The 17,838-nt window shown below is 42.4% G+C and overlaps 1 protein-coding gene across 3 annotated transcripts; it reads right to left on the bottom strand.

Moving 5' to 3' along the window:
- Nucleotides 1-666: 666 nt before the first annotated feature.
- Nucleotides 667-17,500, bottom strand: RHEX (regulator of hemoglobinization and erythroid cell expansion). 3 transcript variants are annotated; one of them, XM_004282504.4, is made up of 6 exons: nucleotides 17,380-17,500; nucleotides 4,848-5,087; nucleotides 4,516-4,616; nucleotides 3,319-3,462; nucleotides 1,952-2,013; nucleotides 667-1,461 (listed from the first exon to the last, which is right to left on the bottom strand). In XM_004282504.4, the coding sequence occupies exons 2-6, from the start codon at nucleotides 4,856-4,858 to the stop codon at nucleotides 1,261-1,263; spliced, it is 519 nt and encodes a 172-aa protein (XP_004282552.1). In that variant the 5' UTR covers nucleotides 4,859-5,087; nucleotides 17,380-17,500; the 3' UTR covers nucleotides 667-1,260. The 3 variants fall into 3 exon arrangements, with proteins under 3 accessions (XP_004282552.1, XP_033266419.1, XP_049550795.1); XM_033410528.2 differs by having other exon boundaries at nucleotides 4,953-5,087; XM_049694838.1 differs by lacking the exons at nucleotides 4,516-4,616; nucleotides 4,848-5,087; nucleotides 17,380-17,500 and adding an exon at nucleotides 4,158-4,357.
- Between the last annotated feature and the right edge of the window lie 338 nt (nucleotides 17,501-17,838).

Here is a 17,838-nt window from a genome sequence, read left to right as displayed (position 1 = left end):
GCCCCTCCCCCCCACCCCCCTCAGTACCAGGGCTAGAAAGGTCATTTATAGCCAGCAGATGGCGCACAGTTAATGAATGGTCTCTAGACCTGAATGCCACTCATCTGGGGTTTGAATTTGGCTAGGAGTATTTCTAGGGTTTCCTTTTATTTTTTTTTTAAGCATTTTTATTGGAGTATAATTGCTTTACAATGGTGTGTTAGTTTCTGCTTTATAATGGGGTTTCCATTTTTGAGATGTTTGCTTAGTTATTGTGAGCAATTTTTTTTTTTCATTTTGTGTCTTAATTAGCTGTTGGGAAAATAAGTTATATATTTATCTAGTCACTGCTAACTGCATGTTATTAATTTTAAAACATAGTTAATTCTCTAGCATATCGTAAACAATGACAGACTTATCCTCCTCTTCCATAGTTACAGCCTTATTTTTGTTAACTGTTTTATTGCACTGATTAGAATTTCTAGAGCAATGTTAGATAGTAAAGAAATGTCAGGCTTTTGGACATTCCTACTTTGTTCATGATTTAATAGGACTGCGTCTAGGACCTTACAGTTAAATATCATGCCATTAGCTGGTTTCAGATAAGCTGTTCTTAATCAAGTTAAGAAAGTGTTTTTCTACTACTAATTGGTAGTAAAAGTAAAAACAACAACAACCGCAAACCGAGAATGGATATTGATTTTTATTGGATTGAATTTGGAAAGTTTTTTTGGAATAACAGATTGTGATGCTAGTTGGCATTTACTACTCTGTCATCTTTCTTTCCTAAGAACAGCAGATTCAAAGGTTAAGTAACGGTGAGCTTTCCAAATGCATTATTTAACATTCTGAGGGCAGAGCAGGATTACTCAGCAAGATACAATACTGATAAAGGAACAGGATGCAAGGTTAAGCCAGAGGAAAAGAGGAACCTGTAGTTGCTGTTTTATTTAAAAATTTTAAGGAAGTTGTTTATTACCTATAATTAAATAGCTCAGAGAGGCATTTAATCATAAGACTGTCAAACAGAACTCTACTACAGTTGATTAAAATCTTTAAAATTTTTTTTATGGAGAGAGACTTCATCACTTTCTCTACTGATATGCGCCAGTGTTTTCATACTTAACCTGGAAGTTCTTCCTAATCCGAATATTCCTTGCTGACATACAGGCATACTTTTTCTCCTATTTCCTTGTCAAAAAAAATAACCAAACACTAGTCCGCCTACAAAATAAGTGCAAGAATGCATAAGGAACTACGCCCCATTAAAAAGCCTAGAATTCACATGGCCACTTGGCTGTATTCCACTGGCTCAAAGACACCAGTGTTCACAAAAGTCCAGAAACCGGGCTTGTGGCTTTTTGGTTTGACATTGACATAATCTGTGGCTTCCTTTATGTTCTCATAGTCCAGGACAGAGTCATTTCTTCGTCTTCCAGGAGCTGAAAAGTCCACTTGTGTGTAGTTCACATCCTTGGTGGCCTTAGGGGAAAAAAGCAAAGAAATTTGGTCAAGATTCCTACCATGTTTGGAGGAGGTACTCAACTCTCACTCAAAGAGGCTCGCCCTAGGCTGGATGGGAAAGAACCTGGGTCCCAGGTAGCTGTGTCTGAGAGTAGGGTCAGGGCAATGAGGAATATTGCTCCTTGTGCCTGTGGGAATGAATGGGTTTAAGGAAGAAAGACGTGGAGACTTAATCCAAGTGAGGTCAGGACTCAGAGTGGACCTTGGTCAGTGACTGGGACATGGGAGAAAGGGGTTTCCCGTTAGCACCTTCATTTTTATAGCTCACTCAGACCCACTTTGTTTTGATGCTCTGTGCTGATACGGGCCTGGGAATGAAAGCCCAACCACCCTCACCTAAAGATGATGTAATGCCTCCAGAAGCACCTCCTTCCTTACTCCCGTCTCTGGAGCCACGGTGACCCCAGACTGCATATGGAGGGCTCGGATCATTGGGAGTGTCCATTACCTGGTGGGTGGGAGGTGAGCTGTCTGAGCTGTTGGAGCTGTCTGAGGACGTGTCACTGTCATCTAGGGTGAAATAGAAACTGTTCTTCTTCTAAAGAAAGCCAAAGGGTGTAAAGAGAGGATAGAGGCAATGGAAGGGAGAATGAGATGAAGACAGAGACAGAACGAGGAACTCAAAGAGGAGTGGGGGAGAGAGATACAGAGCCCCCCAAAGAGGAAAAAGGAATAGAACAGAGAAAGAGGTGAGCCTCCCAAAATAATGAGGAACACGTCCAAGAGTCCAGGCACTGCTGCTTTGTCCAGCTCCACCTAAAAGTAATACCAAGCGCACCAGGCTGGACTGTGCTTGGGAAGGGCTATCTGCTGGAAGGGGAGTAGGCGGGGCATGCTGAGCCACTGTGGCCCAAGGCAAAGAGCTCTGGCCCCAGAAATCACAGGCACAGCTTCTAATCTGAACCTGTCACTAACGCCAGGTAGGTTACATTCCTTTTTGTGCCCTGGTCTTGTCCCCTGTAACACAGAAGGTTGGACGATGATCTCTGAGGTCCCTGCCAACCATGGAGTCTTTGATTCTGACCAGGCTTCAGGGAAGCATCAGGATCAGGGGTTGTGGCGAGGCCCATGCCTCTCCCCTTCCATTGAGACCATGAGTTCATGCAAATGGCATCTTCCGATTCCCACATGCATTGAGGCCTTATCTTGGTGGCGAGGAAGGCTGACAACCAGATTTCTCCAACTGAAAAGATAAAATTTAGAAGGACGGAGCAAACTCAAATCAACCAAAAGATGAAGCAGTGGAAAGAGCAATCTCTGGTGAGTGACTCTCTTGCTGTGGAAGCGGCAGTTTCCACTATGTGAATAGTGACCTGGTGGGTCTCCCAAGCTGAAAGAGAGAGAAAACGAGAACGTGATGTCCCTGTTGGTTCACTTGCCAGAGGGGGATAGAGATGTGAGCCATCACCAAGACTCAGATTTATTAAAGTGCCCAGATGCCATGGCTGGGGGCAGACAGAGGCAGTTGAAATCTCGGCTCCACCACTAACGGGCAGGCAGAAGAAGAGATGCCATAGTATCACAAAGACAGGAGCAGAGACAGCCCCCGGTCCTCCACGGCAGCCGTTCACACGTGACCAAAGCTAGAGAAGAACTTAGACCCACACAAACCCAATGCAATCTGCCCCACTGGATAGGATGAACAACCTTCTGAAAATGGGGGCCTGGCTTGGCCTGTACTGGGGAGGGTGTGAGGAATCCTCGGGCTAGTGGTTTGGGTAGGACAGACTAGGGCTGCTGCAGGGACGCTCCCCGGGAGTCCAGACAGAGCAGAATAAGCTTTGTGACACATTCTCCCCCCACCCCTGTACTCACGTGGGTAACGGGGCTTAGGCACGGGTGTGCTTCTCTCTGCCCTAGGCTCCTTCGTCTTCTTGGCAGCAGGCGGGCAGCAGTGGGCAGGGCTGGGCCTGGGGACCTTGTGCTTGGCCCTTTTCAGTATCCGCTCATTCTCCTTGGCTAGAAGCGACAGGGCAAGAGTCAAAAGTGAAAGTTCGCTAGGTCAGGCTCATCCTATCCGTGAGCACAGCTCTCATTAGAGAAAATTGATCAGAGGGATCTCCTCAAACCTCAGCACTCCTCTGCTCAGAACCCTGCAATGCCCCTCGCCTCACTTGGAGTAAAATCCAAAGTCCCAGCCTGAAGGCCCTCTGGGCCTCACTCCTCCTTCCTCTCCCTGCCCCACCTCAGCTCCAGCCACCCAGCCCCTTTGCTTCTGCTGTTATGAACAAACTCTCCTGGCTTATGGCCTTTGTAGGTGTGGCTCACTTCCTCACTTCCCTCAGGTTTAGACTCAAGTGTCAGCATCTCAGGGATGCTGACCCCCATCCAATTCATATCTCCTTGCCTTGCTTCATTTTTTTTCTCCCTAGCACTTACCGTAACCTAACACACATTTTACTTGTCCGCTGTCTGTGTTACCCATAGAATGTAAGGTCCATAAGTGCAGGGATTTTTATTTTGTTCCCTGTTGTATTGAATGAATGATTGACTAGAGTAGCTTAGACATACACCATCTTGCCCAATCCCTTGTCTTAGCACAGCCAAAGCAGTTTTATTTTCCTTAATTGTAATGTCTTCCCTGGACCGAGCTTCCTACTTTCCTACTGCAAATCAACTCAGGAATTTAAGCTAATTTCTTAGTCTAACCATACCATTCGCCCTTCTGTTGTAATTCAAGGCCATTTCTCCACATAAAGTCCCTTGGCAGGGATGAAGGAAATTCACCAGGCTCAGGTTAAGTGAGCGCACCCTCAGGAGCACCGCAGCAGCTTGTCTCTAGGCAGAAGCTTGTCTGGGCAGTGGAAGGACTCTGAGCCATCATTCCCAACCGCAGATAGGTTGGGTCAGGGTGGGGATTACCGGCTTAGACGTTGGTGGGGTGAAGGGGCATCTGGCCAGGGATTCCTCAAGTAGTGATATTCGGGGGCTCCAAAGGGGGCTCATCTTGCTGCAGGCTCGGGAGTGGTCCCTGAGAGGAACCGGGAGGGAAGAGGATGTTGAGCCAGTTACCCATGTGCCTGCTGAGCAGGTAGTTGACGGCTGCGAGGAGGCAGGCCTGCAGTACCAGAGACACCACTGCGATCACTATTCCGTGCCAGACCTTCATTTCTCTGTTGGGAAACGAGGAAATCAGGTTAGAGGTTGCAGAGGTACCGAGACGGCTGCAAACCCATCCCTGCCCCAAGCCAGAGGCAGCCTGCGGGTGTTGCTGTGCGTCTTGGGTCTCTTCCCTCTCAAATGGGAAGGCTTTAGGGGCCGGGGAGGGTGATGTGCACACTTAGAAGCTGGCTACATCCATCAGCCTGATGGGAACCTGGGCTGGCTCTTCCTGGGCCACTCACTCCGTCAGCATGACAGTTCCTCGCAGGGCCGTCACAGGTCGCGAGAGGGGCTTGGGCTCTCTCAGGGGCAGCAGGAAGAGACGTGGATGGAACCACTGGGGGTACCTCGTGTCCAGGCAGCACCAAGAGCGGGACTGCCCTGGAGACCCACGGAGGCGAGGCAGTGGGTCAGGACTCCTGGGCAGTCTTGGCTGCTAGAGGGTCGTTTGCTTTCCTCTCCCCAGATTCCAGTTTTTGAATCTACAAAATAGGCAGTAACAATATTAGCACCTGCCAACCGGTGGGTACTCGCTCACTGCCTGCCACAGGGTTGAACCCCCGGCACACCCGCCATCCTACCTGATTCTCACAATCCCGTGACCTAGATGTCACTACCCTCCTTTTATAAGGAGCAATGTGAGGTCTAGAGGGCTGAGGGAGGAGTCTGAGGCCATACAGCCAGGCCTGGATTTGAGCTCTACATCCAAGCCTACACCTCCAACCATTCATCTCTGCTCCGGGAGCCTTACCTGCTGCTGGAAGCACAAAGGGGTCTAACAGGAGCAAACACACTGAGGGAGATTCTGTGAAGAAGCCCAGTGTCACACACACACACACATGCACACACATTCACCCACACCCTCAGTGCCTTCATTGGGCTTTAGGCCCAGGACTGTCTGTGAACACTGTTCCACCCTCATGAGTATGTTATTTTAAAAATTAGCATATCAATTCCATCAACATGGTGCTGAAAAGGGATAAATTAGGAGTTTGGTATTAACAGATACAAATTACTATATATAAACTAGATAAACAACAAGGTCCTAGTGTATAGCACAGGGAACTGTATTCAACATCCTGGAATAAACCATAATGGAAAAGAATATGAGAAAGAATATATATATATATATTCTGAATCACTTTGTTGTGCACCAGAAACTAACACAACACTGTAAATCAACTATACTTCAATTAAAAAAATTTTTTTATTGTCAAAAAAAAAATGGTGCTGAATATGAAGTTTACTGCAAGAAAAAGCCAGGATGGTTTCAAAGCCTTTGAAATGATGTTTACTCAGCACAAGATGGGGCCGCAAGAAGGCCCACTGTCCTCCTGCAGATGGTAAACATTGAAAAGGCTATTATTGCTGGTAAGGCTTATTTTCCCAGTCAGCATTTCCAAGTGATAAGGGCAGTGTGGAATATCCTGACATTTTTTTTTTTTTTTTTTTGCAATACGCGGTCCTCTCACTGTTGCGGCCTCTCCTGTTGCGGAGCACAGGCTCCGGACGCACAAGCTCATCGGCCATGGCTCACGGGCCCAGCTGCTCCGCGGCATGTGGGATCTTCCCGGACTGGGGCACGAACCCGTGTCCCCTGCATCAGCAGGCGGACTCTCAAACACTGCGCCACCAGGGAAGCCCTGTCCTGACATTTTTGTTTCTGTGTGTGGTTCTCACACTGGGGCTATCCAAGATCAAACCTGGACCAAGTTGGGAGAGAGGGTAGGCAGGAACTGGGGAGGGAGGCTGTGGGGTTCGCCACCACTGCCTCTCCAGGGCTGGGTGTTGGCCAGCTGGAGGTTGCCAGGAGCTCTTCTTCTTTGCTTAACAGATCATAAACTTATTTCCAGATCAGAAAACCTTCATTAAACAGCCTCAATCTGGGGCCCACAGGCCAAATTTGATGCCTAGATGACTTTGTTTGATAATGTGCTTTAAGGATTTGTATGCGGATGCCCTGAGGAGGGCCATGTACTTTTCAGTCCCTGATTGATCCCTGAAGGCATCTGAGTTTACCACCTTCAGCTTTTTGCATCATTTAAGATTACCACTATTCCATTTTATTAGTATTTTTTAGTACTCTTGACATTCAGAGACAGGCAGTTCCTTGTTGTCTAGAATTGTGTCCTGGGGGACCACCAATAACAGGTGTAACAGGTTAATGCAACAACTAAAATGACCAAAAATGACCCCACACATTTCCAAATGTCCCCGAGGCAGTCACTTTTTCCCCCAGTTGATAATCACTGCATTATATAAATGTTCCATTATTTTAAAACCAATATCTTGGGCTTCCCTGGTGGCGCAGTGGTTAAGAATCCGCCTGCCAATGCAGGGGACACGGGTTCAAGGCCTGGTCTGGGAAGATCCCACATGCCGCAGAGCAACTAAGCCCGTGCACCACAACTACTGAGTCTGCACTCTAGAGCATGCGAGCCACAACTACTGAGCCCACGTGCCTAGAGCCCATGCTCCGCAACAAGAGAACCCACCGCAGTGAGAAGCCCGCGCACCGCAACGAAGAGTAGGCCCCGCTCGCTGCAACAAGAGAAAAGCCCGCGCGCAGCAACAAAGACTCTATGCAGCCAAAAATAAATTAAAAAAAAAAAAAACCAATATCTTATTTTGTCTCTTTACACAAAACTATGTTGCCTATACATCCTTCTATCATTTTAATATACTGTGAGCACCTTACTAGCCAAATGACACACAGTACCTGTGTCAATATATAGCATAAAAGTCAAACAGATCTCAATATAGATCCAAGTTCTGTTCCCTTCTAGGTGTGAATTATTGAACTTCCCAGTGTCTCAGTTTCTATACCTGTAAAATGGGGACAATGATAGTATGTACCTCACAGAGTTCTTGTGTGGGCTTGGGGAGTTATGTTTACAAAGACCTAAATACAACGGCAGGCATGTGGGAAGCACTCAGTAGTTATTAGGTATTATTCAACCCTAAAACACTGCACCAAGATGATGACTAGAGTTGAGCTATTAAAATTGGGTCTGTCTATTTTTGGAAACTTAGGCATTCATTTTGAGTAGTTTGAAAATAAAATCTGGGCAGGATGAGGTATGAAAATGATGACAGATATCATTATTTAAGTGGCTAATGGCCCGTAACCTCAATGAGCAGGTTGTTCCTCAAGGTCTAATTGCAGATTGCTGATCAGACAGTCGGCAGAAACATCTGCTCATTTGTGCACACACACACACACACCAAACAACCGGGAAATGAGCAATTTGATGTAACTATGATCAGAAAAACTGCCTGGACCATGTGAGAGTTTCGTATACTTCATTCCATCATCAAGATGGGACTGTCCTGCCCTGCCCTCTTTCAGGTTTGGATACCCAGCCCCACATTAATGCAGTGTCTTGCCAGCTGCCTCCAAACCACACGTGAGCAGAGGGCTAAGAACATTTCTTCCGTTTACTTCAGACCTGGTGGAAACCCTGAGCCTTCCAGATAGGGCTGAATTCCATTTTCTTGTTTCCCCTTCTCCTGATAAAGGAGCTCTCTTGTGGCCTTTCCAGTAGGAACAGCATAACAAAAGAGGTGAAATAATAAAAACACACCTTTTCCTGTCTGAGGCCTGCTTTCTTTGGTTAGATATATTCTGGAAAGAGTGCACAAGAGAAGATGATTTATGTGAAAATCATATGGAATAAAGTAATCCTAATCAATATTGCTAAGCTGACTTGATCAATCTTTCAAAATTAAGTAGCTTTAAAGGTTTTTTTAATGAAGTGTTTAAAAAGATTTTATTGTCTTTAAAATGAAGAATTTGAGCTATAAGAGAACAAGACAGGGAGATGAGAGCCAGGCTCCTCCTCCTGGCTCTGTCACTTGCCAACTGTGTGACCTGGGACAGGTAGAAGTCCTTTCTAGGCCCAGCACTTGACAGTACTCCTAAGGCTCTTTCTAGCCCTCAGCATTCTGTTCTTTAAAGACTGGAGGAGGGGAAAGGGAAGCATAGCTGGATGGAAATGGAATATTTTGAAAGAAAAAAATACTTCTTTCCATTTTATAATATCAACCAGCCTCCTTCATATTACTAGACTTTTCTCCCCTAATTGAATATGCAGTTTTGAAGAATCAAGAAAAGGAGGAAACATAAATACACCAAACTAATAATGAATATAGCCACAGAAACAGAGAGGGCCAAAGACTGTGAGACTCCTGAGATTTTCTTTTTGTGAAATATCAATAAAATTATTGATTTCCTAGAAAAATATAATTAGCAAAACGGATTCCATAAGGCACAGAAAACTTAAACAGACTAAAACCAAAGCAAAATAACAAGAAAACGATTTGGGATCCAAGTTCAGTTCCCCTCTAGCTGCTAGGGGCAGAGAACTTGGAGTCAGACAGCTTGGGTTCACATCCCAGTTTATCCTCTGCATGAGCTGGGTCTACTTATTTAAGCTCTCAAAGCCTCTGTTTTCTTGCCTGTAAGATGAGAGCAGTAATAACTAATTCTCAGGATTAGATAGATGAATATAAATGATACCTACTTCTGTGAATGAAATAAGATGCAGTAGGAGAAGCAGTTATTCTAGCTTTTGTCACAAAGTAATAAGCATCCTATAAATGGCAGCTATTATTATTTAGAAATTAAAAGCATTATAAAAACTATGTACTCAGGGCTTCCCTGGTGGCGCAGTGGTTGAGAGTCCGCCTGCCGATGCAGGGGACACAGGTTTGTGCCCCGGTCCGGGAAGACCCCACATGCCACGGAGCAGCTAGGCCCGTGAGCCATGGCCGCTGAGCCTGTGTGTCCGGAGCCTGTGCTCCACAACGGGAGAGACCACAACAGTGAGAAGCCCACATAACACACACACACAAAAAAAAACTATGTACTCAAAATTTGTGTCCAGATAGTTTTACAAATGAGTCATTTGAAATTTTTAAAGAGCACAGGGCACCAAAAAAAAAGAAAAAGGAAAACTCTCCAGGCTCATCTCATTTATGAATACAGAGGTAAATACATAATATTATATCAAAAGTTACTCCAGGGGACTCAGGCTCCCTGACTTCAGACTATAATACAAAGCTACAGTAATCAAAACAGTATGCTACTGGCACAAAAACAGAAATAGATAGAATAGATAGGATAGAAAGTCCAGAGATAAACCCATGCACCTATGGTCACCTGATCTATGACATAGGAGGCAAGAATGTACATGGAGAAAAGACAGTCTCTTCAATAAGTGGTGCTGGGAAAACTGGACAGCCATGTGTAAAAGAGTGAAATTAAAACACTCCCTAACACCATACACAAAAATAAACTCAAAATGGATTAAAGGCCTAAATGTAAGGCCAGATACTATAAAACTCTTAGAGGAGAACATAGGCAGAACACACTTTGACATAAATTGCAGCAAAATATTTTTTAATCCACCTCCTAGAGTAATGAAAATAAAAACAAAAATAAGCAAATGGGACCTAATTAAACTTAAAAGCTTTTGCATAGCAAAGGAAACCATAAACAAAATGAAAAGACAAACCTGAGAATGGGAGAAAATATTTGCAAGTGAAGCAACTGACAAAGGGTTAATCTCCAAAATATACAAATAGCTCATGCAGCTCAATATCAAAAAAACAAACAACCCAATCAAAAAATGGGTGGAAGATCTAAATAGACAATTCTCCAAAGAAGACATACAGATGGCCAAAAAGCACATGAAACATCACTAATTATTAGAGAAATGCAAATCAAAACTGCAATGAGGTATCGCCTCACATGGCTCAGAATGGCCATCATCAAAAAATCTACAAACAATAAACACTGGAGAGGGTGTGGAAAAAAGGAACCTTTCTACACTGTTGGTGGGAATGTAAATTGGTACAGCCAATAGGGAGAACAGTATGGAAGTTCCTTGAAAAACTAAAAATAGAACTACCATATCATCCAGCAATCCCACTCCTGGGCATATACCCAGAGAAAACCATAATTTGAAAAGATACATGCACCCCAATGTTCACTGCAGCACTATTTACAATAGCCAGGACATGGAATCAACCTAAATGTCCATCGACAGGAATGGATAAAGAAGATGTGGTGTATATATATATATATATATATATATATATATATATATATATATATACATACACAATGGAATGTTACTCAGCCATAAAAAAGAATGAAATAATGCCATTCTCAGTAATATAGATGGACCTAGAGATTGTCATACTGAGTGAAGAAAGTCAGGCAGAGAAAGACAAATATCATAGAATATCACTTATGTGTGGAATCTAAAAAAACAAAAAGGTACAAATAAACTTATTTACAAAACAAATAGAGTCACAGATGTAGAAAACAAACTTATGGTTACTGGTGGGGAATGGGAGGGGGCGGGGAGGGATAAACTGGGAGATTGGGATTGACACATCCACACTATTATATATAAAATAGATAACTAATAAGGACCTACTGTATAGCACAGAGAACTCTGCTCAATACTCTGTAATGACCTATGTGGGGAAAGAGTCTAAAAAAGAGTGGATATATGTACATGTATAGCTGATTCATTTTGCTCTACAACTGAAACTAACACAACATTGTAAATCAACTATAGTCCAATAAAAGATTTTTTAAAAATTGAAAAAAGTTACTCCAGGGATATACACGAAATTAATTATTACAATAATAAAAGCTAACGTTGAGTATTTGCCATGTGGTTTATTTATCTTCTTGCTCTACAAGAACAGATATTATTGCCATTTCCTAGATGAGGACACCAAGGCTTGGAGAGGTTGACCAATTTGCCCTGGTCCCCCCACTGGAAGAGTCAAGGTTTTTTTGTTGTTTTTTTTTGTTTTTTTAATTAATTTATTTTAGTTTTGTCTGTGCTGGGTCTTCGTTTCTGTGCGAGGGCTTTCTCTAGTTGTAGCAAGCGGGGGCCACTCTTCATCGCAGTGTGCGGGCCTCTCACTGTCGCGGCCTCTTGCATTGCGGAGCACAGGCTCTAGACGCACAGGCTCAGCAGTTGTGGCTCACGGGCCTAGTTGCTCTGCGGCATGTGGGATCTTCCCAAACCAGGGCTCAAAACTGTGTCCCCTGCATTGGCAGGCAGACTCTCAACCACTGCGCCACCAGGGAAGCCCCAAGAGTCAAGTTTTAAACTCAAGCCCATTTGACTCAAAAGTCTAATCCTCAATCATTACAAGGAGCTGCCTTTTATATACTATAAATACAACATGGATAAATCAAATATTTTAAATGAAGCTGGAAGTTTCTCCAACCTATAATAATAATACTGAATATTTATTGACCATGTTCTCTGCGTACTTTCACATGTATTAATTCATCTGATTCTCACAACCACCTTAGGAGGTAGGTACTATTATTATTTCCATTTTACAGAGGACAAAACTCAGACACAGAGAAGTACGTTGGCCAAGATAATGACAAGAGTTAATGAGGCTTTGTGCCCAGACAGGCTGGCGCTGGAGCCTCAGCCAATAACGGATGCAATGGAGCAAGGAAAAGTCAAGTTTATTCTTATTTGCAGAAGATGCGATTTTATACCTAGAAATCCCAAAAGAATCAATTGAAAAAACTAGTGAAATTAATGAGACTGCTCAGGAAAGTCCTGAGGGCATGATAAATATTCTAAAATTACCAGCCATTCTTTGCTGGTAATTATTGCCATTAATAGCAATAATATTGCTATTATTCTAGCAACAACCAGTTAGAAAATGGAATTGGGGACAGGGGGAGCCAGGAACCTTAGCAAACATCGCAACAGATATATCTAAGAATAATTTTAAATATAAGAATTATTTTGAAGAAAATTCACTGAGAAACCTAAAAGACTTTAAAAAAGTCTTTGAAAGAAAGACATCTCATGGGTTTCAGATTGGGAAGCTAAAAGACTAAATATAAATCACTTTGAAATTGATTTATTGGTCCAATATAATTCCAATCAAAATTAGAATGAGAATTTTCTACACCTCAAAATTATTCAAAAATTTATCTGGGGAAAAAATAATAACAATCCGGAAGGGTTGAAACTTGTTTGGAAAGGAATTGTGACAAAGTGGGTTCCAGACATATCACTTTTTAAAAGTAGTGTAGACTTGTAAAATATAACTACGTATAACACATATATTATAAAAGTGGTTCACGAAGCAGGGGGAGGAAAGGAAAGGGTTATTTAAGAAATTTTGCACACAAGATAATGAATTAGCTACCTACAGGGAAAAAGAAAATATCTTCGATTCAGACACGATATGACAAAATAAATTACAAAGGGATTAAGGAGGTAAATATTTTTAAATTGAGACATTAAAATTAGAAGGAAATAGGATTGGATATTCACATATTCAATAATATTTATTAAATCCCCAGATGAGAGAAAACTTTCTCAGTTTATGTGCAACAGAAGAAATCACAAAGCAATACAAGAAAAATAGATTTGGTTCTAAAATATTAAAACTTAATATGTTAAAAATTTAAAGGCAAACAGACAAAAAAACTAGAGAAAGTATGTGCAACACAATTTTAAAAGATTTTACGTTTTGTTTTTACAAAAATTGTTAAGAAAAATCCTAGCACTCCCCAAATGATAAATTGGTAAAAGGCGAGGAATAGACAATTCAACAGACAATTTGGAATGAGATCAAAGGCATTATTGCAAGGTAGTTCTACCCACTGTGGATTATAAAAGTGAAAAATGGAAAACAATCTGATTGAAAAACAAAGATTAAATAAATTAGGGCAAAGGTGTAGGATGGAATATTATACACCTAAAATTATGTTTAGGAAAAATTAATCTAAGGAAGGAGTCTTCTGTGAAAAAGTACAAGACAGTTATATTTAACTTGTACTTTATCAGTATATATATATATATATATATATATATATACAGTATACAATATACAATATGATCACAACCCTGTAAAAAGTAAATATAAAAAGAATGAATATTTGTAAAGAAAAAAAAAAAACTCTAGGTCATTAAAAATTTTTGGTCTATTAGTTTAATAACCTCCATGTCTCAATTCGCCTGATTCAGTCAATCAAATCCAGAATAACTCATTGATAATTATTTTGCATATCAAATATAAATTTTCTCATGAATATATATTTAAGAAAATTAAATTGGGGAATCTATTTTCAAAATGGGGAAATGGAAGAAAATATACCTAAATGTTAACAAAACTAGGTACTGAAATGTTCTGGATGATTTTTTCCAATCAGGAAAATATTTTAAAAGTATGGAAACAAGTCTAGAATTTCTGAGTAGCTTAAATTAGCATGAGACCAAATTTATCTACATAAACATTTTATTTACATCTAAATTCTATCTCACCATATTAATATAACATTGAGATAATCAGCTAAATGTCTGAATTTCAGTCAATCAAATATTTATGGAGTGGTCTATGTGTGTGGTCCTGGGTGAAATACCCTCATGGCCACGGAGAAGGAGAGAACGCTACCTGAACTTCCAAGAGTTCATGTTGTACTTGGAAAATCAAGACATTAATGTGTAAAAAAAATCAAAAAATACAAGAGATGCCACAACAAAGCATGATGAATTGTCAGAAGGCGTGTTATCCATAGTACGTAATGTTGCAGAGGAAAAAGAGATCCCCATGCAATAGAATATTCAGAGAGGATTCACTGAGAGGGTATTATTCAAAGAACAGTGGGTGATGGATGGGTGGAGAGTGGGGAGCACAGCACTCCAGCTAAAGGTGTCTGCCGACCCTGGCTGTAGGGGACAGTTTTAGTGGAATTAATTGTCTTCAACAAAGTTCACTATAGATTTGACCACATGGGAATAAGATGATATGGGAGAAAACTGAGTATGCTGCCAGGCAACCTTACAAGTAAGGGCAGGAAAATGGTGAGGAACAGGGACTTAGTGGCCAGGTGAACTGGGCCGGGGATTCCAACTCTGGCCTTCCTTAGCTGTGACTTGCTTTCTCTTGTCAGGCCCCAGTGTTTTATGGGAAAAATGAGGACGTCACCTGTTTCATTTTTTTAACTCACACATGTTTTGTGCTTACTTTATGCCAGCATCATGCAAAACATTTTGCATAAATTATCTCATTTAAGCCTCAAAATAACAACCTTATGTGGTAGATAATATTGCTGTCCCCATTTTACATATGAGAAAACCAGGCTCTAATCCGCCATGCAGGAGAAAGAATTCAAACCCAGGCTGTTTGGAGCGAGAGCCTTCGCCACACTGCACATAGTATTTAAGAAGCTTAGTTGAGTGCCTGGCATATATAGGGGCATAACAGGGGTGATCCTCACACCAGAACAGAACGTTCAACCCCAAATTGGCTTACCTATATAAATGCACCCATTTCCACAGGGGCTCACATATGATTTTCAGGTGGGAGGTATAAGCAACCCATAAACAAAGCTATATGGTCCTGGGAGGTCCTTGGTCCTAAACAGTCCCTGCTCCTATGACTGTCACCATGTCCACGCACCAGGAGACAGAGAAGGTCCAAGTACCTAGCTGTGAAAAGGGAGGAAATTGCGTCTGACAAACACCACGGAGAAGAGGACGACAGAGGGTTAGGGCGTCACGTCTGTCCTGGGTATCAGAGAAATTGTCTCTGGATTTCCTTCAGCTCCGGTCACCATTGCAGGGGCCTCACCCCAGGCAGTTGGGATGCATCTGGACTATAAAATGAGAACCTGGATCAACATTCCAGCTCGGCAACTTTCTAAACTCAGCCACCTTGGACACCTTGCTTCCTCTCTCTGAGTCTCAGTTTCCCTGTCTAGAAACTGAAAGGGGTGAGATAAATAGATTTAGTTCTGACATTTTGTTGTTCCATGAGAATTCCATGAGTCTAAAACGACATAAAGGATAAGACTCAAATTAACCAGAAATAGCAACTTTGAATCTCAACCAGCTAAGCCACATCTCCAGTCACACGGATTTATACGTGCAGGCACAGCCAATGTTTTAGGAGGAAAATAAGTCATCCAAAATTTCTAACTAGTAATTTGACGGAAAGCATTTTTTCCAAGTAAGTACTTGAGATGAATGCAACTTGGTGATTTGGGAGAAAGCATTTTTACAATTACCTGAGATGAATGAAACTTAGTACCGAGACTAAATCAGCAGGACAAAGAATTGCAAGCAACTTCAGGAGTCATTTTGCTAGTTCTGCAAAGCTCCAGGTGAATTGGAGCGGCCAACTAAATTTTATAGAATTGACCAACTAAATTTTAGAGAAACTAAACACCTTCCTCAGATTATGCTCAGTTTGTGAGCGCTTTGGTGGCTGGGACCATGTCTAGTCCATACTTTAGCTCCACAATTCCTGGCACAATATTTAAAGACAACGTGTGGGGAAAAGCACTTTGTAACATTCTGTACTCATTGCAGTTCAATCAGTTTGCATATAATAAACACTGTTTAAGCTTGGTGGGGGGCACTTGATGTCCCTGAGTCTCAATTTTCTCCTCTGTTAATTAGAAAGCCAAAGGCCTCCCTCACATAATTTGTCAAGAGGGGTAAGGGAGACCATGGAACTTTCCAGCACTGTTCCTGCCTCATTACTGGGTCTCAGGGCCATGGGCATGTCTCCTGTGGAGTCCAGTAGGACCTCATGCTCAGAGGGCCCCATGATGGGTTTAGTGCTCTGCTGTTGCCATCTTTAAATTCTTAATAATTTTTAAAAAGGGGTCCAAGATGTCCATTTGTACGGGGTCCTGCTGATTACGCAGCTGATCCTACTCAAGGCATTGTACTGAGTAGGGTTGCCGAAGCCCACACAGGGTCAGTGCCTCGAACAAGAGCAGAGTCAACCAATAACCAAGTCTTCCTTGAGTGCCTGGTCTACACTTCTGAGCTCCCAGGCTGCAGGGACAATGGAGAGAAGCCTGCTCTAAGAACACTCTTCTATGCTAAAGTATTCTTGAAGAGTTTTCTGTCACTGACTTCAGTCAAGTCACTCAACACCTTTGTGCCTCAGTTTCCTCAATCATAAAGAGAAGCTATGAACAGCGCCTATATTTTCAGAGTTGTTGTGAGGATTAAATGAATTTATCTACGTGATGCTCTTAACAGTTCCTGGAACATAGTAAGCTCTATGTTAGAGTCAGCTATTATATTTTGCTGTTGTTGTTGTTGGCTTTTCCTTGCCCAGATGTTTGCCTGGCTTTTTTTTTGACAGTGTACATTTTCTGATTCTCATTCATAACATTTTTAAACTGCCAGGCTGGTTCCCTTCCCTCCACACATCCCAGTTCTTTGTAGCTCAGAATGAATCTTAAGGGAAAAACTCCTGCAGGGAGATATTCTCTGGGATCTGGTTCCCAGTTGACTTTAAAAGAGTAAATAATTTATAGCTACTATTGATGGAGTACTGGACTCGGCACTAAATGTATATTTTCTGTAATCCTCATAGCAACACTGAAAGGTGGCTGGTTTTATACCCATTTTACAGATGAGGAAACTGAGGATTACAAACATTTAGCAAAGTTCTTTGGATCTGGTTCTGTCTGCATCCAAAGTTTATTTACCTTCTAGCCAGAGCCCTGAAGGACACTGCTGCTACTGAAGACAGATCTCAGGTCTCAGGAGCAAGAGACTAATGTCCATAAAGTGCACACTGACAAACCTTAAGTTCACTCCAAGCCAATGGCAATTGAATTCCACACCCTGGCATTCTAACACATAAACAGAGAACCTCCTCTGAAACTTCTACACATACATGTTCACAAACAGACACACACTCCTCAAACTAATTTAAAATCCTACGTGCCCAGACAATACTTACCCCCAGGACCATGAGAAAGTTCTGATCCCAGCCTGTGTTTCAGCGATGTCCTGATGGAAACATCTCCCTCACCACCCCCCAGCCCCACCCGGAAGCTTCTCAGTCACTGAAGGTCAGTCGCCAATGTTTCATCATTTCCAATAGGGTGAGGGCATGCTGCTCAGAAGATAATAATCTAGCTCAGTTTTGTAGAGCGGGGTGAAGCAACAGACAACACCTCCTGTCTCTCTTGGCAGGGCTCTACCCTACTGCTCCATGCAGACAGTTTACGTCGATGGAGGTTAGTAGTCTCTTTCCCTCCATGTGAACAAATGTTTAAATTCCACAAATATGCACACGTCCTGGTAGAGCGGAAAGAGCCCTGGAGGAGAAGTCAAGAGGCCTGGGTTCAAGTCCCAGCTCTGGCACTAACTTGCCGTATGAGCTCAGACAAATCACTTTCCCACCAGTGGACTCATG

The sequence above is a fragment of the Orcinus orca genome, chromosome 1 (assembly GCF_937001465.1).
Source record: "Orcinus orca chromosome 1, mOrcOrc1.1, whole genome shotgun sequence".
NCBI lineage: Eukaryota > Metazoa > Chordata > Mammalia > Artiodactyla > Delphinidae > Orcinus > Orcinus orca.
Note: the sequence above shows the minus strand (reverse complement) of the source record. Positions and strands in the feature narration are given on the sequence as shown.

Coding starts and splice junctions, on each gene's coding strand:
- RHEX (XM_004282504.4), bottom strand. Junction 2,014..3,318: donor GCCTAAGCCCCGTTACCCAC/GTGAGTACAGGG, acceptor ATTTCACCCTAG/ATGACAGTGACACGTCCTCA. Junction 1,462..1,951: donor GCTCACCTCCCACCCACCAG/GTAATGGACACT, acceptor TTTTCCCCTAAG/GCCACCAAGGATGTGAACTA.